General features: G+C 40.4%; 1 protein-coding gene across 1 annotated transcript in view; it reads left to right on the top strand.

The window, feature by feature from the left end:
- Positions 1-23,816, top strand: part of LOC146560777 (contactin-associated protein-like 4) — a 78,298-nt gene that overhangs the window by 42,846 nt on the left and 11,636 nt on the right. Inside the window, exons 6-19 of the mRNA XM_085296221.1 lie at positions 827-1,002; positions 1,122-1,247; positions 2,972-3,236; positions 3,914-4,063; positions 4,293-4,464; positions 9,228-9,334; positions 11,560-11,679; positions 11,854-12,054; positions 12,686-12,848; positions 13,120-13,247; positions 13,386-13,556; positions 17,642-17,860; positions 19,647-19,886; positions 22,061-22,300. Coding sequence (XP_085152347.1) covers positions 827-1,002; positions 1,122-1,247; positions 2,972-3,236; positions 3,914-4,063; positions 4,293-4,464; positions 9,228-9,334; positions 11,560-11,679; positions 11,854-12,054; positions 12,686-12,848; positions 13,120-13,247; positions 13,386-13,556; positions 17,642-17,860; positions 19,647-19,886; positions 22,061-22,300 — 2,478 coding nt within the window. The remainder of the gene's footprint in view (positions 1-826; positions 1,003-1,121; positions 1,248-2,971; positions 3,237-3,913; positions 4,064-4,292; positions 4,465-9,227; positions 9,335-11,559; positions 11,680-11,853; positions 12,055-12,685; positions 12,849-13,119; positions 13,248-13,385; positions 13,557-17,641; positions 17,861-19,646; positions 19,887-22,060; positions 22,301-23,816) is intronic.

Below are 23,816 nucleotides of genomic sequence, written 5' to 3' on the forward strand. Positions count from 1 at the left end.
CTCTTCATCCTTGTGCTGATCAGTGATGACTACTCCCATCTCTTTCTCAGGTCTCTCCCTCTTTTGTGCCAACTATCTGTTTGACAGATCAATTATGATTGATGACAGAACACAGTGAACTTGGCCCCAGTCTGTCTCCCTTTCTCATTCACTCATTCTTTCTTTCCCCACACAGACAAAGTAGTCTCCTTTCAAACAATATCTAATTCATATTTAATGACAGAGTGCATTTAGCTCCCCCATCACTCAGTGAAAGTGCTTCACTCTGCTGACACTTTAGGGAGTAGAAAGAATCAGAAGCATTTCACTGGTCATTTTTTTTTATACCCATCTACCTCTCTTTCTCTTTTTCTCTACCCCATTTAGTGTTAATTACTGAATGTTTCGCCATCTGCGTTTTCTGGTTCTTTCTGAAATGTAGACCTAGCCTTAGTTTTGTTTCCAAGATATAAACCCCAGCAGAAAACTGTGACACCGTGGCACCACTTCAGAGACCTAGAAAACAGCGGGGAGTTCAAGTTGATGAGAAATTTGAAACTTCATTTCCAGAGAGGAGGAGGAGGAGAAGCGATAGCTCCTGCTGTGCAGTTAGAAATAAATATGTCAGAGTCAAATTCTTTCACTGCAGAAATCATTTGGAGGAAAACAGAATTAAAATAAACAGTTTCTACATGGAAAAGATCCTGACAGCCTGCAGAAAGAAAAGTCAGTGATGTAATACTTATCGCCATTGGTAAAGAAAAAGGTTTTAAGATTCAACTGTTCTCTCTTTTAACCACTGTTACTACATGATCATGTCATTCTTCGTCTTCCTCCCACGCGCCAGGAAAAAGTTTGTCTCCTGACAGCCGGTATCTTGTGACTCTGGGCAGCCTGCTAGACGACCAGCACTGGCATCACGTTGCAGTGGAACATCACAGCAATCACCTCAAGCTCACAGTGGACAAAAGCACAGAGTGGGTGCACATCTCACCAACATTTGCACATTGGGACCATGATCAGGTCTGTATTTGAGGATAGGATGACAACTCATGAAAAGACAGATGGCAGAAAGACACCCACCTCGCAGCTGCAGACATTTTATTGTATCTGCTTGTTTGTGTACTCTGTCTCCTGTACAGATGATACTGGGAGCACAGCAGGGCTTCAGCTATACGTCATTCTATGGCTGTCTGGAAAACCCAGTTTATAATGGCCTGAACCTGGTAGACCTCGCTAAACAAAAAGACCAGCGGGTTACAGTGAAGGTAAACTTGCTCATAGTGTGCTGCTGAAAAAGCTATTTTGTGTATCTTTCACAATGTGTAGACAGGAGTCAAAGTAGAACTACCTAGTTATAAGTAAAAGTACTTGATTTAAACAATAAACAGATAAATAATTCTTAAAGGGGCCGATGTAAAAATAATGTCACAATATTCATGTATTTAAATGCATGTAAAAATGTGATTAGGAATTAATTTAGTTTTAAAAAGTTCAGTATAGTTCAATGTATCTCTCTGCATATTAAATATTTTCTGTCAGGCCTCTATTATGATAAAAATGGCACCTCAGACCAACATCTAGTCAATCTAAACTCCAGGTAAGTTCTGTCCTCTTGATGTCTGCCTGGAGGTCTCTGTCCAGGTGTTTCTTGACTGTCCTTTCTTTCTCTTTCCTTCATTGCATGTTAGAGCTTCTCTGGTGATGCTTGGTGATGATTTTATGATGACCTCACCTGGCCAGCTGCTTTTGAATCTCACACCGTGAGATTAAAACTTCCAGATGTTGATACACTGATAACTTTTGAGTCTCTCTCCTTCTGTGAGGGGAGTATCATCTTCCAACTTGCCAGTCCTGTTTGGCTGGATGGCATCCACCTCCTAGACTCATTACTAGCAGAGTGATCTTACATTTATGTCTATGCTTTACACATATTGACAGCATGGGCACATATTGTATCTCATTTTTCTTGTCCTGTTTTTTAGAGGAAAGTTTGACTTTCTTCTTTTTTCTCATTAATTCTGGAGGCCCTTCTGCAATCTACACAAATCTCTAACTATTCATAATGTGGAATATTTGTTTATAATGAGCATGGATGCTGAAACTGACTACAAACACACTTTGTAGAGACAATTTTAATGGATGTTGAAATGATGAAGTCGGGTAAAAAACAAATATTTTAGTAAAAATGGTGGAAAACTACAAATGCAACACATAAGAGAACATACTGGCATTTATATAGTGTCGTTCAAGTCTTTAGTGGACCACTCAAAGTACTTATGCCTGCAGGTCACAAAGTGCCTCATCACATATATTTATGCAGCACTTTACTTGTTTTATTTACCTTGCGTCCACATCTGCAGTCAATTTAAATTCACCAATTAATCTTGTTTGCTTGTGTGTGTGTGTTTGGGCACATAAAAATGTATGCGTGGCTTTTAGATCTCATCAAGCTACAGCAATATGTACAAGAAAACTGACCATCTTTAGCTTTCACCTCTTCAGTCTGCATTACTCTATATTGCTTTGACTACCCCACAAAGAGCTTTTAGATTTGATCAAGTGTCAGTGTGCTCTGTGCTGAACTGAAAATAGAAACCCAGTATTCCCACTAGAGGACACGGAATGGAACGTATCACTGTTGCTGCCCCAGCGGTGGATTTACTGCAATTACCACTTCTCGAAGCCTGCTTCTCACTCTCTCGCTATCTGTTTTTGCCTCTCCAAACTTCTGCTCCCTGGTGTGACCTTAGAAATCTTTTGGCTGACATTGGTCTTCACTAAGATCTGTGCTTATATTAAGCCTGACTATAATCATCATGGTAATGCTCCTATGCTTTTTAAAGGAGAATTGCTGATGACATCTTTGTGTATTTGGGTAGCACCAGACAGCCTTGGAACTAATTTATATTCAGACATGATTGTTTTCTATACTCATTCCTCTCTATTCATATATTTTCCTGTCTCCTCTTCTCTTTTCCATCTGTCTCAGGGCAATGTGACCTTTTCATGTTCTGAACCCGTTTTTGTTGCCATGACGTTCACCGGCCCCCAGAGTTTCCTTCGGTTGCCAAGGATAGATCAATCTTCACTGGGTATCTCAGTGGGGCTTCAGTTTCGGACATGGAACAAGGCCGGGCTGCTCCTGACCTTTGAACTCCCAAATCGAGAAGGCAGAGTCTGGCTTTACCTGAGCAAAGCCAGAGCACATTTACAGATCCACAAGTCTGGCAGGGCACCCCTGGAGCTCAACGCAGGTCAGTCTGACAACTCAAAATCATGTTAAACTCTTTCTCGGGTGCCTCCATCCTGCCTGCACTTACTAACTGGACTAATTTAAAGCCGTGATGTAAAAAAGGAGCTTAATGTTAGAAATTCAGTATCAAAAATCGTGATAAAAAATTTCTGTTTTGAGCCCAAAACACTGGAAGGCAGCAAGCTGATATCATCTAAACATCCAAATTTACTTATCAAGATACAAAATCCTGACCAACTCCAGAAAGACATTTTTGTGGTTAAAACTGACTCCCAAACATCAGATGTCCAAAGTGAACCATAATAAGTCTGTAGTATGAAGTCTGTTTGATGGCTGAGTGTTCAAATGTGAGAATTACACAGGTATTTTTTAGGTATTCTTCTTTTTGTATGCTTGCATGATTTTTCCAAGTGTCACCATTTCCTAATAGAAACTACTTCCAGGAGTGATAATAGAACTGAATGAAACTATGTCCTGTTATAGGCTGTGTGGCATTTGAGAAAGTGCAAATTATTCTTCAAGCATTGTTGGGAGTTCTTATGTTAAAGTAGTTGTAATATCACACACTTAGACATTCCTGAGCAAGAACCATCTTCTATTTTTTCCATTTTCAACAAATTATAATTGAAACATGATATCAACATAAAAACACTTAGACATATATGTGTGGCTCTTCAGGTTCAGCTCTGAATGATGGTCAGTGGCACTCTGTGGACTTGATATCAGGAGGAGGACGTCTGACCATCACAGTGGATGGTGATGAAGGAGCCAGTGCTCACGCGAGCCCCTCATTTTTAATTACCACAGGAGGTCATATATTCTTTGGTGGTAAGCGAGAAATGAACGATAAAACACATGCATCATTATTCATCTTTGTCTATATAATCTAATCTTGCATGCAGCGCATTCAGTTTAGTTTTATTTATATAGCGCCAAATCACAACAACTTCTTTATATTGCAAGTTAGAGACCCTACAATAATACAGTGGTATGGTAGAATGATGGCTTGATTTCTCTTGTGTTTCATTTACTGATTGATGTTTTCTCTTCTGTCCAGGTTGTCCTGCTGAAGAAAATAGCCAGGAGTGCTTGAACCCCTTCAAAGCTTTCCAGGGCTGCATGCGTCTACTGACTGTGGACAACCGGCCAGTGGACCTGATCAAGGTGCAGCAGAGGCTGATCGGAAACTACAGTCACCTGCAAATCGATATGTGCGGCATTATTGACAGGTAAGACCTAAAGGGGCCGTTTGCGACACTGATTTATGTAAATGCCATGTATTGGGTATTGCTTATGTCTGTCTCTCCATTTGTCCAGGAAAAGAAACGCATTATTCTATGTAATGCATTTGTTGTATTAACGAGGATTGTCAGAAAAGAGGATTCACTGGCATTAAAATGTTTGATTTTGTTGTCACGCTTGCTTTGTAAACCTCCTTAATCTCCCTCTGAAGCCTTTCTGTGAAATGGGGTCGCATGTGGATTATTAGGCAACAGTGAATATGATACAAACGCAATATGGCGTCAATGTTTCCCGAAATGTGTTCTGGTTAAGAAAACGTCATAATTTTTCATGTAGCTTGTCTCTGTTTCAACTGGTATGAGGAAAATAAACCTGGAGGCGTTCACACACACACACTCCGAAGCAATTAGTGTTCAGCAGCGTGCTGATTAAACTTTTCTTCAAGTTTCCTGATTGCTGCCTCTTCATTCCTGCTCTTCCAGTGGTTATCTGTGTGGCTGTGCTCTGCATCTGGTGCTGTGCTTTGTATTGACAGTATAACATTTTATAAGGACACCAGCACCATGTATGCATACATGCTGGGGACTAAAATGCTGTAGCTGAAAAATCCTTTTTTACCGTCTGACAGAATCGATATTTCTGGGATTTCCATATCATAAAATAGTCGAGCAACTGCAGCCACTAACATGTCTATTTTCTCTTTCCATACTGCAGAAAATGTCAAGTTAAGCTCCTCTGTGTGAGTTTAATGTTGTGCTGTGTGTGAGCAATAACACATTGCTCTCAGAACATGACATTAGACCTTTTTCCAAATCATTAGAGCCCACTGGTGAATGGCACACATATTACCCACAGAGCAGCTTTTGTTTCAATAAAATGTCAACTTGAAAAATTGATTTACATTTCTCCAACCCCTCACCTCCAACCCACAGCACACTTTGTTGAAATAAGTGGTGCTTGATTGATCATATGTATACCAAATGTATCAGTGGACTCTCAGGCTTGATTGAAAAATGTATAAAAAAAAGAATGATAAATGCAAATATTTAAAGTGGTGGAGGAAATACGGAGTGCTGCACCTGGCTTCATGTCAACTTACTTTAAGTAGAAAAGAAGCAAAGAAATTGGGTGTTAAAAAAACAAACTTTACCATCTGACAGAGCTGCTGAGTAAGTCTTTTTCTAACAGCAAATTTCCCCCTGACTAAAAGATTAAAAATAGATGCTGCTCTCCCTCCCCTTCTTTTTCACTCTCCGCAGTCACAATTTGCTGACCTCATTTCCCCTTCCAAATATATTTACGTACTCATTCACTGCTCTGTTCATCCAACCTTCGTTCCCTTTGTTGCTCATTCCTCTCCCTCAACACACCCCAAACTTTATTTCCCCTTTCCTTTCTCTCCATGTTCTTTTTTTCCTCTCGCTGTTTCTGATGTTCCGCTTCTTTTCCTCCAGTCATCCGCTTTGCTGCTTTCCGTGTTTTACACAGGAAGACTGAGGAGGAAAAAGTTAACAGCAGCACAGTTTTCTCAGACTTGTTCTATGGTGTGTAATTTTGACACGAATTGCTGTGAAAATTCAGGTACTTTTGTCCAGTGATGTATTATTCTCACATATACAACTGTGTACTGTAAATCTGCAAGTTTCCTTTCAATCTTATAATTCTATATTTTCCACTTAGGTCAGGCTTGACTCTCATGCTTGAAGCTGCCAATGCCTCATCCAAGTAAAATCACAATGCATTAGGTGCAATTACTTTATTTAACACACACTCACATTAAAAGGCATGAAATATTTTAGCAACTTGAGGTGGTATTTGCTCAGCATACTGATGGTTCTGTTTGCATCCATAAATAGGAGGTTTTGTAATGGCTGTGCTGAATTTAAACATCACTTCTTGTGGATGATTAATCTGGTTTTGCAGTATTTAATATGTGAGGTCCATACAGCACAAGCAGGGCCTGTAGTGATTTATCCTGTATGAGGGTGTCTCACTTGCCCTCTGGCCTTAAGTGCCACCCTCCTGTGCAGCTGATTTTACTCAGCAATTAGGCCACAGTATTAAAGACCGGGGGGGCGCTCCAGCCCTGAGAGCCTTTGTAGCTTTTGCTTGTGAGCTGTGTTTGGCACCTCTTCGTCCCACTCAGTGGGATGAAGTGGTGCTTGAGTCATTTTGTCTTATTGACTTACTGTTTTGTTTGGCAACAAACTTACAGTTTTATTGTCTTCTTGTCATGGTCCTGAGTCCGACGACTCAGTGCTCTGTGTTTCTTTATAATATTCTGTGTTCGTGTTTATTCTGTTATGTCTTGTCTGTTATGTTCAGTGTCTTGTCTGGTTCTGTGTCTGTTAGTTTCCTGTTTTATTCTGAAGGTCCTTGTCTTATGTGAGTGTGTTCACTTTACGTTTCCCCTGCCTCGTCAGTTGTGATTTCACCCAGGTGTGCTTCCCTCCTGTGTGTATTTAAGCCCTGTGTGTTCTCCTGCCTGTTGCTGGTTCGTCTGTGTTATTTGGTGTTTTCTTGTCTGTGAATCTCCTTCCGTCATCCTGTGAATTCTCCCTGCAAGTCGCTTTCTCTCGTGTTCAGGTTTGTTGTTTAGGTTTTGGTTTTCCCAGTGTAGTTTATGTCTAAGTTTGGTTTTTCGCCACACTCTCCTTTTGTTTGTTATCACTCGGGTTCTGTGTCAATAAAGCCCTCTCACTTCACTGTATATCCGCATCTTGGGTCCTTTGTTAAATTCACACGGCTTTCCCCGGCAGCCCGTGACACTTCTCTATTTTGATGGAACTTTTTTTTAGTTTAAATACCCCCCTGGACTTTTTAAGGAAACATAACAGTGGTTAAGAACAAGGTTTAGCCAGCAGTGGGCTTTCATAGACTCTTAATGAATAATGATTTGCGTCCAGTGTGGGTATTTTTAAAAAGGTAATATTTATGTAAAGAAAATTGTCGCAGAAGCTGAGATATTGGCATAGGCGTGTTATGTGTGTCATACACACACCTGCACATACAAATAGCAAACCCAACCTTCTAATTTAGTGGTCTATTTCTGTACAACTGGCACCAGTCTGCTTTGCTGTCTAATGTTTCAACCCCTCCACCTGTCACTGGGGTTTGTAATATATTTGTTGTTTTAGATTTTTATATAAGTTGGGTTTGTGTTTCTATGTGTGTATAGTTTTGTTTTTTTCCACTGCCTTTATTGACCATCTTTTTATGCGAGGAGAGGAGATCATTCCATCCCAGATGTCAAAATGAGGCGCCATCCAACCATTTATTAAAAATATCAACTTAATAGGCAAAGTGGCACACATCATGTAAATATTAATAATAAATTTGCTTTCCATTTGCATGACCTGCTGGTATGTTTTGAATTTTTAACAACAGGCTGTCAAACTCACAGCTGGTGCAGCTGCTGTAATAAAATCTGCTTCTTGTCCAGATGTTCCCCTGCATGAAGAGCGTAGAACTATATGAGCTCTCTAAATCAAGTTTATGTGCTAATTGATCAAAGTGTGTTTAAAGTTCACTATAGTTCAGTTGTCTTTACTAATGCCTTGGAAATGATGATGAATTAATTTTCACTTTGACTCAGCTGTGGTAAGTGACCAAAGTGAATTTAACTTTGGTCACAAAACTCCAAACCAAGGAGGGGTAATTGAGTTGGACTACTTTCCAGCAGAAAGCCTATATGTTATCTTTAAAGTTCCAACTTTTGTAATGGCATTATTTTTATGTTGTGGTAAAAAGTTTAAAATAACAGAGTAGCGGTAAGATACTCATTTTGTAGTCCATCTTATGAACAGATATTAACATTCTTAATTCAAGCCCATTAGACTTTGTGTAATGTACACATTACTGGAGATAAATTTCAGGAGTGGGTCCACCCCTCCTAACCTTTCGGTTCTCACCTATGTATGTTCCCCCAGTTCACCAAGCTGTTCATTCTTGTTTACTGGCCCCACCTTCCCTCTCCTTTTCAATTCTTTAACTTCTTCACTTCTATTTAGTACATGGGGATCTGCCAGGCCCGGGAGCCATCACCAGTCCCCTTTGAGGCCTTCCCCAAACCGCCACTCAATTCATGTCCAAGCCATTCACCTTTACCTACTGAAGCACTGTCAAACCTAAAATGAGGACGTGGGCCCAGCTAGTGAAGTTTATTATAAATAGATTTATGAAATCCTTCATCCAGCCATCCATTCGCTTCTGCTTATCCTTTTCAGGGTCGCGGGGGGTGCTGGAGCTTATTCCAGCTGTTATAGGGTGAGAGGTGGGGTACACCCTATACAGGTCGCCTGTCTGTCGCAGGGCTAACACACAGGAACAGACAACCATTCACACTCACATTCACTACCGCATTCACACCTATGGGCAATTTAGATTTTTCAATTAACCTATCCCCACAAACTGCATGTCTTTGGACTGTGGGAGGAAGCCGGAGTACCCATCTTTTGTCTTCAGTTGCCTTTATTGTCTTTGAGACTAAGCAAACAAGTTTTAATAAGACCCCAGAACTGATGCATTCTCTCCCTTTCTCCACCAAACTGGGCATCGAGAGCTACTTGCACTGTTCTCTCATGACGATGGGGTATTTTAAAGCAATTGCCTCACTGAATAACTGATGCATTAAGCTGAAGACCAATAACACAGAATGATGTGTGTCATAAAGCAGTTCATTAAGTAGTTCCCCTGCAACAATGTTACATAGATATGGAGACGTGTGCTTTCTTTCCTGTCTGTCTCTCAGATGTTCCCCCAGCCACTGTGAACATGGAGGCAGCTGCAGTCAGTCATGGAGCACCTTCCACTGTAACTGCTCTGGGACCGGGTACAGTGGAGCCACTTGTCACAGCTGTAAGGCCATGATGTTTTTTTGAGTGGTGTCGTTCAAAGGTCACAGATCTGTATTTCAACTCATGTTTGGGAGTTTCCGTTAACCAGCGGTCCCCAACCTCCGGGCCTCGGACCGGTACCGGTCCATGAGTCGTTTGGTACCAGGCCGCTAGAGTTGAGGCTCAGGTGTGAAATGTATGGTTTTCAGGGTTTTTATCAGTTTTCAGTGTTGTCATTTTTTTTATCGTTAACTCGGTTTTCCTGGGTCTTTTCACGTGTGTTATGAATAAATCTTCTTTTTTTCGGTACCGGTACTAGTTTTATTTTGTTGTATTTATCGACGACACGTTAAATATTGTCGGGCATAAACTGGTCCGTGGCGCAAAAAAGGTTGGGGACCGCTGAATTAGACAGCCTGCTGCTTTAACTTTCCCTTCAGACATTTTTGTGGCAGAAGGTCAAGCAGAGATCTAACTTCTTTCCAGCAGTCATGATTGTAAGCACTCATGGAATAACTCTTAGCACAAAAACAGAGTGATTTAGAGGTCACACAAGAAATGATGAAAGAAGTGATACACAACTCTATTGGAAAATACATCCTTTATAAGCACTTTAGTTTAAACCATGAGGCAGTTTCTAAGACGAGCATGTAACATGTGCTTCTTTTTAGCAAATTAATGAATTTCCTTTGCAAAAGCGTTGCTATTTTTTTCTTCCTTTCAGGGCTTTGTAAAGTGCTCATTTTTGACCATCTAACAAAACTGAAAATCACTGGATATTTTACAGGACAAGCATGGCTATGCAGTCTTTGTTCAGCAGTGGCAACAGCAGCCTCTGTAAACCATAAGTGGTAATTACAAGATTCTAGTGCATTAAATTAAATGGTAAATGGACTGGTGCTTGTATAGAGCTTTATGTAGCACTCTTGTAACTGGGCACTCAAATTGCTCTTTACACCCATTCACTATATTCACCCATTCACAGTGTGCTTTATTCCATGCTTTCAAGTGGTTTCAAGCAAGCACAAGAGCACAAGATATGATATCCACATCTATTCATCTGCTGCTGAATAATTTTTGTTAATCAAGGTGCACCAACCTGTGGACATAGATTTGGGTTTAGAGAATATATCTTCAGCTTTTATTGAGGTTTCCATTTTTTTTCATTAATTTGACCAGTATAAACAGTACAATCATAATTCATATTAATATAATAATTACAATTATTAGGCAATAATTCATTTTTTGTTGCTTTGCACTAATATAAGAGTTAAAAAAAAAAAAGACCAGCAAAATTAAATCAGATATATTAGCATAAACTTTATTCAATAAACCTTGAAGATATATAGCCAGATACACTTGCAACCATTAGGTGCACCTTTTTTGTACCTGGTTGGACTTGAAAAAATGTTCTCTAGTCTGATGATTCTCAATCTTCTATTGTCCAGTCTTGGTGAACTGTGAATTGTAGTCTCAGTTTCCTGTTCTTCCTCAGTGGCACCCAGTGTGGTCTTCTGCTGCTGTAGCCCATCTGCGTCAAGATGTGACATGCACCTCTGAATGCCTTAGCTCTACTGGTAACTTCCTATCAGCTCAAAGCAGCCTGGCCTTTCTTCTCTGACCTCTGGAATCACCAAGTCACTTTCACCCAACTACTACTCGCTGGATATTTTCTCATTTTCAGACCATTCTCTCTAAACCCTAGAGAAGGTTGTGTGGGAAAATCATCAGTTTCTGAAATACTCAGATCAGCCCTCTATCGCCAACAATCACGTCATGTTCAAAGTCAGTCACATTTATTCTCAGTTATAATGTTTTCCATAAATTAAAAAATACTAGTGCATTAAATTAAATAGTAAGTGGGCTGGTGATCTATATAGTATATAGTTAACTTTATGAGATTGTTTTGACCATGTCTACATGCTCACATGCATTGAGTTGGAACCATATGATGAAGTAATTTAACATATTCATTAAGCAGCAGTTGCACAGGTGCACCTATTAAAGTGATGAGTGTATTAAATGGTAACAATAATATCACTAAAATGTAGCTAAACAGATAATCCAGTGGAGAAAAGTTGGTCCCTCTGCATCTACATTGTAAAAAAAATCTTAAGTTACTTGCAATATGTTGAACAAGACCAGATGCTGAAAAACGAAATGAACAACCACTGTGCAGTTGCATAGACAGAAAAACAAACTTAAATGTCTGCAGTGATGATGACGAGGATGTCTCTCTCTCCTCAGCAATATACGAGCAGTCCTGCGAGGCTTACAAACACAAAGGCAACATTTCGGGGTATTATTACATTGATGTGGACAGCAGCGGACCCATCAAGCCACAGCTGTTATACTGCAACATGACAGGTAGCTGATACACACATCAAAACACACACGCGTCAACATGCCTGGCGCACAATCTCTTCCCCTCTCTCTTTCATCCTGCCTTATTCTTCCTCTTTCAGTCCTGCATACATACAAATACAGATACAGGTGAAAATTAAATACACGCTTTCCCTTATTCTTCTTTCATTGCACCAGAGGACAACACATGGATGGTGATCCACCACAACAACACAGACCTAACGAGAGTCCAGCCATCACCAGAAGTGAATACACATGTAGTGCATTTTGAATATGCATCTGATGAGGAGCAACTAGCAGCAATCATAAGCCTATCAGAGCACTGCGAACAGGAAATTGCTTATCATTGCAGGAAGTCACGCCTACTCACCTCACCAGGTAAAGACCTTGGATGATCTTTAACGCCAAATTTATGTATTGTTGTGATGCAGTTTAAACAGGCAGTTGAAGTTATTTTGGACCAAGCATGGGTACTTCAAGACAATAGTTAAGACTCTTGCATAGTGTGTATTGTGTATCACATTGCATCATAACAGGTTTCTGTTTTTAATAATAATTAATTGTTTTTTATAATGTGAGATATGATCAACAGAATGTCTGTTTTACCTTTGGCAGCCAGCAGTAATAAAAAAGTAGGACCTTTTGACTCAAGGCAGTACAGGTCACTGTGGTTAGCACTGTTGCTGCACCGCAAGAAGGTCCTGAGTTCAATTCCACCATCAGGCCAGGGTGTACCCTGCCTCTCGCCCTATGACAGCTGCAATAGGCTCCAGCCTGACCCTAAAAAAGGATAAGTGGAAGCGAATGATTGGATGGACCTTTTGATTGAATTTACTACCATATAGTTGTGGTTGTGGTATAAAATCATTCAGTATAGCCATGTCTTTTTCTTTTTGTGTTTCTTTTTTTATTGATTACAATAGTCTACAAAAATGTGTCCCATTATAGAAACATAGCTACCATCTGGGGATCGGTCACTTGATATAAGTGATATGTCTGTGTGTTTCAGAGGGCTCTCCCCTCAGCTGGTGGGTAGGAGGCCCAGATGTGGGACAAATGCACACTCACTGGGGCGGAGCTCCACCAGGGAGCCAGCAATGTGCCTGCAGTCTGCAAAATAACTGTGTGGACTCCAGATATCACTGCAACTGTGATGCTGACAGCAATGAATGGTACTGTATATCATAATACTCATATCAAAGCAATTATAGTGTGACGTGTTCCGCTATAAAAATAGCTCATATCCTCACTGCATTTATAAGTCACCAAATTTGCTGCCAGTGCAGCAGATTTTTGTAGGTGTGGCAGCTGCAAGAGCATAAATCAACAACATGTATTATCCTTTACAGTGAATCACATTTTATGCTAAAGATAGATATGTTTTTCCCTCCTCTAGTTTGGAGTTTGTTTTTAATAAAAAAAATTCTGCTCCTTATTTTTTAGGACTAATGACTCAGGCCTGTTGACCCATAAGGAGACACTCCCGGTTAGATCTCTGGTGCTGGGTGATATCCAGAGACCTGGCTCCGAAAGCACCTACAAGGTGGGACCTCTCCGTTGTCATGGAGACAGTAAGTCGAAATCAGAGTGCCAATGTCAGTTTGTCACTTTGTACATGTTTTTAAAATGATGCAGGTGTGTCATGTCAGAGTTGTAAACTCATTCCTGTACCTTGCTTCATGTTTAAAATGCTTTCATGCATTTTGCAGAAAATGTTTGGAATGCTGCATTTTTTGACAAGGAGACATCATACCTCCACTTTCCTACATTACATGGAGAGCTGAGTGCCGACATCTCCTTCCTGTTTAAAACCACTTCATCATCTGGTGTCTTCCTGGAAAACCTGGGCATCAAAGACTTCATTCGAATTGAACTCAACTGTGAGTAAAACCTCTCTGGTGAGATGTCTAATCTAGACTTCACTTAGATGTGAGTACAAACTGAGCAGGAAGAAGAGTCCTCCGAGTTAAAGTTTCATGTGGTTTTAACTCAGCCGAGGTGATGGTGTCCATCAACCCTTCAAAAGAAATACTTTACAGCAGCACTGCCATTTATTTCTCCTCCTCTGGGAAATCACAGAATTGTTGTTTTTGATGTTGTTGTTGCAGCCAGCTGCAGTGCTTTTATAACCACCAGAGCGTGTAGCTCTCTATCACTCTACTTAAAACACTGAACTACCATGTAAAAGAAACATTTGACCCACCTGCAGTCATTTATATCTGCTGGTGGAAGTCCCCACAGACATCCCTGCAGAGCAGACATTATGACCAGGGGTGCATATAAATGGTCTGTAGGTGTGCATGTGCTGTCAAAATAAAAAACGCGCACCAGATAAGAAGTTGCAACGCACGTTTGCGTACATAAGATTTTCTGGAGGGATTTTCACGGCATATTTTGCACCACATCTCTGTTCATTATTTGTTTGAAGGCAGCTCACCTCCAGTAACCACTTTTCCGAGAATACACACTTCTTTCGCGGTTCGGACTCCTTCTGAAATTTCTTTGGAGGTGGAGGAACACCAAAGTAATTGCTTAAAGGAGCTTCTTCGACTTTTTTAAAATTTCTAAACAAATGTCTGTCTTTCTCCAGAAAATCTTATGTACGTAAACGGGTGTTGCAACTTCTTATCTGGTGCGCGTTTTTTATTTTGACAGTGTATGCGCACCTGCGGACCACTTATGTGTACCCCTGAATATGACAACAGACTAGTCTAGCATAGTATTAAAAAAGAGATGCTGGCATGGTCTGTGTGTCAGTTTATGTGAACTTGCACTGAGAGCATATGATGTGCCGCTGTAGATCAGGAGGCAGTGCAGCCTGTCCAGTAATCAGAAAGAGTGTGGTTTGATCACGGGTCTCATGCTCAAAGTATCCCCAGGCAAACTACTGAATGCCCAGCATATCGATTGTGTGTGTAGTGTTATTGATAAAGTATGCAGAATAAAGTGGTGTATGCAATGTATGCTTGAATTGCCTTGTACAGCAAAAAGTGCTTCGAGTAGTAAGACTACAAAGGAGCTGTATAAATGCAAGTCTATATACTTACAAGTCTATTTACTATTGTAGTTCAGCTTGACTGAATTGCTCCAGTTCAAACACTGATGTGTGTGCTGTTGTTGCTTTCCTCTTTGTTCCTCTCTTGATGAGGTGCTTCACTTCATGTGATTGCAAAAGAAATCGAATCTACCGCTGTAGCTGGTTTTACCTTAAAAAGAAGTCCATGTAACTATATATGCTTAAGGCTAGCAATCAGATCTGACACTCGATTCAGTACTTTCACAGTATTTTGCCGTAAGGCTACAACTGTTGCACTGTAAGCAAGACAGTATCTGCAGTGTGGAGGTACTGTTACTTCCTTTCCTTTTTTATATTCTCTTATATTATTTGTTTCATTTTCTTTTCCAGACTAAGCAGCTAGCTCAACATGCAACATATTTCAGTTAGAATAATTAGAGCTTGAGTAATAAAAATGATGAAGGCAACAAAGCAATAAAGGAGAGCCGGTCCTGCTGAAGATAGAAAACAGGAAGAGGGAGAGCTAGCCTTGAACTTAGATGTGGATTGCTGCTCTCTGAACATCCAGAAAAGGGATTAGAGACTAACGGACTGATAGCAGGTGGATGAGGAGGTTATTTGGCCAGGGGAATGATGACAGAATTAAGAACAAACTGAGTTTGGTAGCATGGGAACTCAGAAGTGAGGAAAAGAAGAGAAAAGGATAAGGATCTTTTCAAATATCCTTTTTCCTACTCTCCTACCTGCCTGACGTTCCTTAAAAGCAAACCCTGAAAAGAATTTTAAAATGGCAAACATTTACAGCATATATATTTTTGACATAATTTCTCCTCCTGTGAACACCATGAATTCCTTGTACAAGACTGATTCTTTTACTACTTAAGTGATATATTTCTTCATATTACTTAGGTAGTAAAAGAACTTCCCCAGGATGAGGCTTGTCCTGAGTTCCTAAAGGCTCTGGATGTTATAGGGCTGTCTTGGTTGACGCAGCTCTTCAATGCTGCATCGAGATCAGGGGCGGTACCTCTGGTTTGGCAGACCAGGATGGTGAAGACCGAAGGGTGTGTTCCAACTATATGGGAATCACAGGTTCAACCTCCCCAGGAAAGTCTGTGCCAGGGTGCTGGAAAAGAGAGTCCATCTGTTTATCGAACATCAGATTCAGGAGTTGTCGTCCAAGGTTGCAGAACACTGGACCAGCTCTTTACCCTCTCAGGGAAATTTGAGGGTGCATGGGATGTACTTCTGGAGTATGGGGTGTCTGCCCCATTCTTTGCAAGAGCTTGGTCCACATAGCTAGCAATAAGTCAGACTCATTCTGGTAGGTGTGGACTACACCAGGGCTGCCCTGGGTGCTGGCCCACCTTGGTGTTTCCCCAGAGAAGCTGGAGGAGGTGGTCAGGGAGAGTGAGGTCTGGGCTTCTCCAATTAGGCTGCTGGCCTTGTGAAGCAGAAGAAGATGGATGGACATTGACTCTACATCAATAACTTTAGCTTGTTTCTGTGAAAACAAACTAGTGCTTTATCTTTGTAGCTGGTTGTCACAACTACAGTACTTCATTTTTATCTTCCAAAGTTGTCAGCAGTTTTATGTGACATGCTTACGAGCTGCTTGGTGTCAGGTTGTGTTTGCATCACTTAGGTGATACATTACTTCAGCCTGAAAGTGTTTTTTCTCATCAGAGTTCCAGTGGTGCTCGTGTGTCAGCTGCCTCTGTTCCTTATCTTTCTTCCACAGATGATGTACTGTAGTTCTAACAGAGAATGAGGACTTCAGAGTGAGCATGCTGACAAGTAAAAGGGGAAAGCAAGAAAGAGTTTAGCAAGATAAAAGATCCTTTGTGGTTCCACTATAAAACAACACAAAGTTGCTGGTGTTCAAAACAAAGGAACATGCTCTACTGGTAATAATTCCTGGCATGCAAACAACTTGATGTGATCAGATTTGGCTATGAAAATGTTGCTCTGTGTCCTTTCTTTCTATTTTCTGGGGGAAAATAAATAAATATGACAGACAGATGACAAATTAAAGGACATTGTAGTGAGTGGATGCAGTGGCTGTGTTTAGCTGTGGATAGTGTTTTACTGGCATGGTTTGTGTCCACCTGTCTCTTCAGTTTAAAAGGTTATTGTAAATCAATACAAAATGGCTTTGAGTTGATCACCTTTAACCTACCTGAGTCAGAGACTCACCAGGCAAGGCAGGAAACTGCAGTGGGCTGCCAAACTTTAAGCTTTAGCAGTGGCAATGCTCAAAATTTGCAGTGACAGTGGGAGAGACCTGACTTGACCTGGCCCCGCCTGACTCAACTCATTCTGCTTACCGACCGAATGCAGTCTTTGAGCCTGAGGGACATACTGTAATAAACAGCATTTGCACAAATCATGGCCCCCAACCAATATTCACAATGTTTTTAGATGGTGTCAAAATAGTTATAACATAACTATGATGAATGCTGGTTGTAGAGGCCTCCTGTGAATTGTTGCCTGGCGCCTCAACCGACTCTAGAATTACCACTGAACAAAGCGGTCTCCTCCAAGGTGGAAGTGCTCCCATCCATATGATGTTAGAAAATGATTTGAATCATATGCTATGGTCTTTGCAGTCATCAGAACTCAAGCCACCTGAAAGTCTATTTGAGTTTCTGCAGAGAATCAATACCAAGATGCAGTGAAGGTCTTCTTTTGGCAAGGTAATAGCTCAATACATTAGTAGGATAATATTTTTTCCTTTACACTTGTTACCCACCATTAATTAGTTAGAGGTTAGACAAACAAAAGCTCACTCAGTTAAATCATGCAAATAATGAGCACATCTTTGTGTGTGAGCTGCCTTGTGTGCAGGGCAACAAGTACCAAACAAGCTGCAGGAAGGTACAGGAGACACAGAAGGTGCTTCTTACATGTTCTAAAATAAGTCTTATTTTTCTTTCCTCTCTGATGCAGCCTCCAATGAGGTCCTCTTCTCCTTTGACGTGGGTAATGGTCCATTGGAGGTTTCGGTGAAAGCTGGATCACCTCTGAATGACAACAGGTGGCATCGTATTCAAGCCGAGCGAAACGTTAAAGAGGCATCGCTTCGCCTCGACGAGCTTCCTGCTGTCACGCAGGAGGCGCCGGCTGATGGGCACATCCACCTGCAGCTGAACAGCCAGTTATTTATAGGTGTGCAATCAATTCAAAGCTGCTTTTTTTGAGGTCCCAACAAAAACAATGCGACATTTGGTTTTTACTCATGTAATTATTATTAGAGATTAGGATTTCTATCATTTAAGTCCATGCTTGTTGTTGGAGCTGTCAGATTTCTACTTTTATTTCTTAAACTTTTTCAAATAGTCTGTTTTCTGCTCGGTCTTTGTTTCATTGTGTCCCTTATTTTTACACACAAAACCGCTCTGTGCTCATAGGGTACATTTTCATTGACCCCCTGGGAGGTTGGTGGATTTGCATTCTCGTCACAGAATATATAATCTTCCACGACTCCACACTTCCCTCATAGTGCACAAAGAACATATTGCATTGTCTGCTTATTGATCCGCATTGATGCTGACAGGTTTAAACAAGTCCACAGTAAAGCAGTTCTTGTTTCTAAACCTTACTTCGATATAAGCTTAATAGACTTAATAGAAAATCCCCACAAAGTGATAGAAATTCCCTGGGGATGTGTAGAAAAAAGTCACAGTTTTGTGGTCAGTGTCCTTGCAGTAACCTTGGTAGAGTGTTTGAACTCAGTCCATTAGTTAAGGTAGTCATTTCCTGACAGGTCCTGATGAAACTCTTGGCCCTGATACGAACCTCATCAACTCTGCAGCCATGGGAAACTGTTTATCTCATCATAACAGTCTTGAGATTGCCAGTTTGGCAGTCTGAGACAATTATAATGTTGCAGAGCGTGAACTCTGAGGACAGCTGGAGGTTGTGATGCGAAAACTCAGAAAACAATAACTTTTTGAGTTTAAATTCTGACCTGGAAGGAAAAAAAAATATTTTCCTGTCACTGTCAGCCAACCAGACAGGACAAGCAGACTGTCAGAGCGATTGGCAGGTCGCTAACTTTCTAGATAACAACAATCAGCTTGGTGCTGGGTGAGCAGAGCCACAGCCAGTGAAATGTCAATTTCTGGAATTTTTCACCTGCCAATTTGGGTTTCATTGTGCTTCATTTTAAAAATTCAGTATGAAACCGATGACAGGCCTTTTTTTCTTGGAGGTGCAGAGTATGTTCTGCCATTAATAATAGAATCAGATCAGTCAGTTTTGCTTAAGAATTTGATAACACAGATTGTTTGTCATTCATGCGTGTCTGTACAGTATGAATGCATAAAAATCATATAGGTAGTGTTTTAGATTAAGATAAATTACATCTAAAAAGATAAAGCACTGCAAATATGTCTCCTAAGTTGCATTGTCCTGCAGCACTTTTATTTCACTGTGAATGATAAATATATAAAAATAAACTGGTTAAAATAGAGTTACATTCAGTTACATTCATAACTTTGTTAGTTCCAATTATCAAAATTATCTCTTTTTCACCTATTCATCAGGTAAATCCTAGACAACCTAAGACCAGGTGGCTAAAAATGTTCCCACAGACTGCCACAGTTAGAAAAGGTGTTTTCTTTTTTAAATTAGCAATAGATACATCAGCTTTCAAGAAGGGAGCCTTTCTGCATGTGCAAGAACCATATTTGCTAGATTAGTTTTATGGCAACTGTTTCTCAAATGCGAGGATTTGTGATTTATACCACTGTGTTTAAATATATTTTGGGTCTTGGACAAACCTGCAATTTTTAACTTGTTCTCAAGGCAACTGTTAAATGTTTAAACATCACTGGGATTATATTATTTCACGTTGGTGGTTTGCACAGAAACATAAGTAGAATAAAATAGACAACAGAGAAAATTCATTACAGTGTATGCTTTTTTTTCTGTGTGTCTCCTGTGTGTTCAGGAGGCACAGCTTCAAGGCAGAAGGGCTTTCGAGGTTGCATCCGCTCTCTGCAGTTGAATGGCGTCACTCTGGACCTGGAGGAGAGAGCAAAGATCACCCCTGGGGTTCAGGCAGGATGCCCAGGCCATTGTAGCAGCTACGGCTCGCTGTGCCAAAATCAGGGTCGCTGTGTGGAGAGACCCACCAGCTTCTCCTGCGACTGCAGCTCATCCGCTTACACTGGACCTTTTTGCAACAAAGGTACAGAGACTTGGTCTTCAAGCTCAAAGATGCACAATGTCAAATTGAAAATTACATTAAAAATCACTTAAAAGCTTAAATTTGGGGTTTAATAATATGTAGCCTTGGGTCACTTTAGCAGTAGTGCAGTTCTTGTTCTTCCTCTATCAAAAGTCACATAATCCAAATTAACACAGGAACCTGAAGAATGAGTGTATCTTTTGAAATTTTTAAAAACCCAGTCAGCATCTCTTGAGCAACTGTAGTTGCTGACCTCCAACACAGCCACCTTCATATGCGCTACAGTGCAGCACTTGGATGGCCTATAAATAAAACACATATACAGTAATGTCATATATAAGTGAGGTCACACCCAGCTGTGCTGGGGCACACTCTGCATACTCTACTGTATATACACAAGGATTAGCTGAGAGGTTTGGTTTGTACATGTAGATGTACGACGACCAGTGTTGGAGACCAAAGTACAACCAAAAGTATTGCTATGATGTGCATCAGACGTGTGCTGTTTTTGCCTTTGAAATAGTAGTTTTAAAGATAAAGATTAAGAGATGCATCATAGACAAGTTGCACTTATCGACACTACTGTAATTGATTGTGACATGTTGGCCTTTCTGTTTATATTTATGAATTAGACAGGAATTATTTGCTAACCTTTAGCAATCCGTTTGAGAGTGATTGCAATCAGTCAAAGCTGGACAGCAATAGGAGACAAGTTGCTTCCCAATCAAAAGGCAATCAAAAGTGGTAACCCAGAGGCAGTGTCACATGCCCAACTTCAGATTAACTATTTGCAACTACTTGTAATCAGTTGGTGAATGTGTACAAACTCAATTAAAACTTATTTATAAAACACAAACAAGGTCAAAAAGTGCCTAAAATCAAGAGAAAATATAAATAAATAAAACAAATGAATGAACAACACTGTTAGAACATAAAAGATACAAGCTTACCAGCTACCTTTTCTATCACCTTAAAGCTACCAGTTTTTCCTGTCTTTAGCAGGTTGCTGTCCTATTTTCGGTTTAGTGTGACTGAGACATAGTGTACTATCACTTGTGTCTTCATTCTGAAAGGCAAAACTAAGTTTTAAAATCTACTCAAATCCTTTTTAAACTATGATGAAAAAGGATCAGTACCGCTGCTGACCAACACTGCTGCATGCAGGTGTATTTGATGTGGCATCTGCCGTCAAATCTAAGCCAAAATGCTTCGCATTCATTTTGGCTTGGTCCCGGCACTGAGAGTGCAAAAGCTTGCAACCTTAATGGCAGGAGTAAAGCCAGCCCAGGCAGGAGGAAAAGATAAGAGCCAAAGAGGAGACGTATTGATGTGGTGAGAGAGGAAGATCAGTTATGTTGACTTCTTAAAGAAGCCAAAAGAAGAGGAGGATTTTAAAATGGAAACCAGAAGCTTTGTGAAGATTTTCAACTGAACTTTTCTGACAAATGTTTCATTTTCCGAAAACTGTCAGTAAAGAAGCCCCTGCTGGGCATCCTGATGGAGGGATTCTGTCATAACACTAGTGCGCACCCATACTTCTTTTTATTTAAGTTATCAGAGAAATATTGAGTCATTACATCGGCATAGTAACACAGCTTATCTATATTCAGTTATTAACAATCCCAGCTGCGTTGCTTGTTATAACTCTGCATTTTTATCTACAGTGGAAATCATAACTCTGACATCCGACTCTGTTATAATTAGAGAGCCAGATTTGTTGTTTTTTTTTCACCTGTCAGCTGGTTTCCTGTGGCTGCCTTTTCACCAGCTCACTAATTAGGTGTTGTCAATGAAACAGAGGCACAGCACATTTAAATATATGAATCATTGATATTGTCTCTTGTGAGATTAGTTGTCAGTATAAAGACATATTATTTATAGCCATGTAAATCATACTATACAGTATCTGCAGAATGATGTGGTTCAGTGAAATGACACGACTGGGATAAAATGTTTCCGGGGCTTATTTATCAGGTATAATGTGTATGAAATGGTAAAGAAATGCTTGATGTGAGGAAGAAGAACTCCTAGCTAAAATCTAAAAGCTCAAGTAAAATCTTTCACAGCTTGTAAATTAATCATCTACATATTAAAATATAATGCCCGCCACAACTACTGCATAACTGCTGTAACTTCTATGTTTGTAATTCAATTTATCGACTTACTCCCTACAGAGGTTTCAGCCAGCTTCAAGTCAGAAACATCAGTCACCTATGCCTTCAAGGAGCAGATGGTGAACGAGCTGAACAGGAGCAGCAGCAGCAGCAGCTCCTTCCCCTCCTCCATCTACTCTGACATAACCCTAAAAGCAGAAAATGTGTCCCTGAGCTTCAGGACCAGCCAGAGTCCTGCTCTGCTCCTGTACGTCAGCTCCTACCACAGAGAGTACTTTGCTGTGCTGCTCAGCAAGCCAGGTGAGCACTGAGATCCTCTCTGTATTTTTAATAAGGAAAGTGTTCTTGCATCAAATACTTTGACTTGGCCTTTATAAAATAACCATGACCTTTTGTTGCTTATATTTATAAGTTGTAACAGTGGTGTTGTAGCATAAGGCAAAAATTGTAGCATCAGTTTCCTGTTTTTAGCTCGCAGGAGTGGCACCCAGTATGGTCGTCTGCTGCTGTAGCCCATATGATTCAGGGTTTGAGTTGTTATTTGCGTTACTGTTGCCTTACTATCAGCTCGATCAGTCTGTCTATTCTCCTCTGACATCAACCAGATGTGTTCAGTATTTACTCTTTTTTTAGACCGTCTCTGTAAATCCTAGAGATGATTGTATGGGGAAAATCCCAGTAAATCACCTGCTTCTAAACCAGTAAGCTTCAGAACCAGCCCGGACAGTCTCATTCAAAGTCAATGAAATCTCTTTCCTTCCCTGTTTTAATGCTCAGTTTCATCAAAATGTAGACATGGTCATGGTCAATGGGCCTCCATGTTGCTACCATTTGATTGGCTGATTGCGTATTTGCCTTAGTGAGCAGTTGAACAGGTGTAACTAAAAAAAAAAAGTGAGGAGTGTTACAAAAAATGAAACGTTTTTTCAGTCTTATCAAAATAACAGATTTAAATGGATTTCTAAAGCTATTTATTGGTGTTTCTGTAATAGGCATGTAATAGTGAATGACATCAAAATCAAGAATTCAGGCTATGAAGGCCTCATCCATAATTTCAGCTCGTCTCCGTTTGTCATCCTTCTTTTTTTTAATACAACGAGTCTTCCTGCCCTCACTCACCTTCTTTTTCCTATCATCAAGTTCCCCTCTTCTCTATTCCTGTTCACTTCTGTGTTTAATCAACTCACTGTGAGTTCAGCCAAAGAAAGAGACAAGAGGGGCCCATCTGAGTCGGAAAGGACAAAGAAGGCTGATAGACCTATTGAAAGTGGGATACCACCTAAATTAGCTGTAAATAGACTGCGAATCGGCTGCTTTAATAACCCAGGAGGAAGCTGATGACCAGGAGGTCACACAGTTTCCATGGTGATCAGGTAGTCAACATGACAATAACTGAAGCACCCCATTAAAACTCTTGGACAAGCCTTTTCTGGTGAAAAGACTCTGTGCCAAGACTGCGAGCAGCTTGGTTGATGTGTCGCTGCTGCTGCTGTGCTGTTACTGCACCTGTGTAACATTTTTATTTTCTCTATATTTCATCGCATGTCTAAATAAAGGATACGTCTGCTGAAATTCAGCACTTTTGTGATCGTCAATAAAAAAGATGATCAAGCCAATGATTAGCCAATCTACCACCATGTTTTGGTGGGGCACTTGGGCTCAGAAGGCAAAGTTGGTCCCTGTCTCCTCTTGACTGCATGTTGAAATGTTCTAGAAAAAAGTAAGATACAAAGGTCTGTAAAATGGCATTTTAGTGTGAAAGTGCTTTAAATGGTCAGTAAGGCTAAAAAGTACTGCATGAACACCAGTCTATGCA

The sequence above is a fragment of the Mchenga conophoros genome, linkage group LG13 (assembly GCF_057382185.1).
Source record: "Mchenga conophoros isolate Kocher_MC1m ecotype Shallow Benthic linkage group LG13, M_conophoros_male_GT1.1, whole genome shotgun sequence".
Classification (NCBI taxonomy): domain Eukaryota; kingdom Metazoa; phylum Chordata; class Actinopteri; order Cichliformes; family Cichlidae; genus Mchenga; species Mchenga conophoros.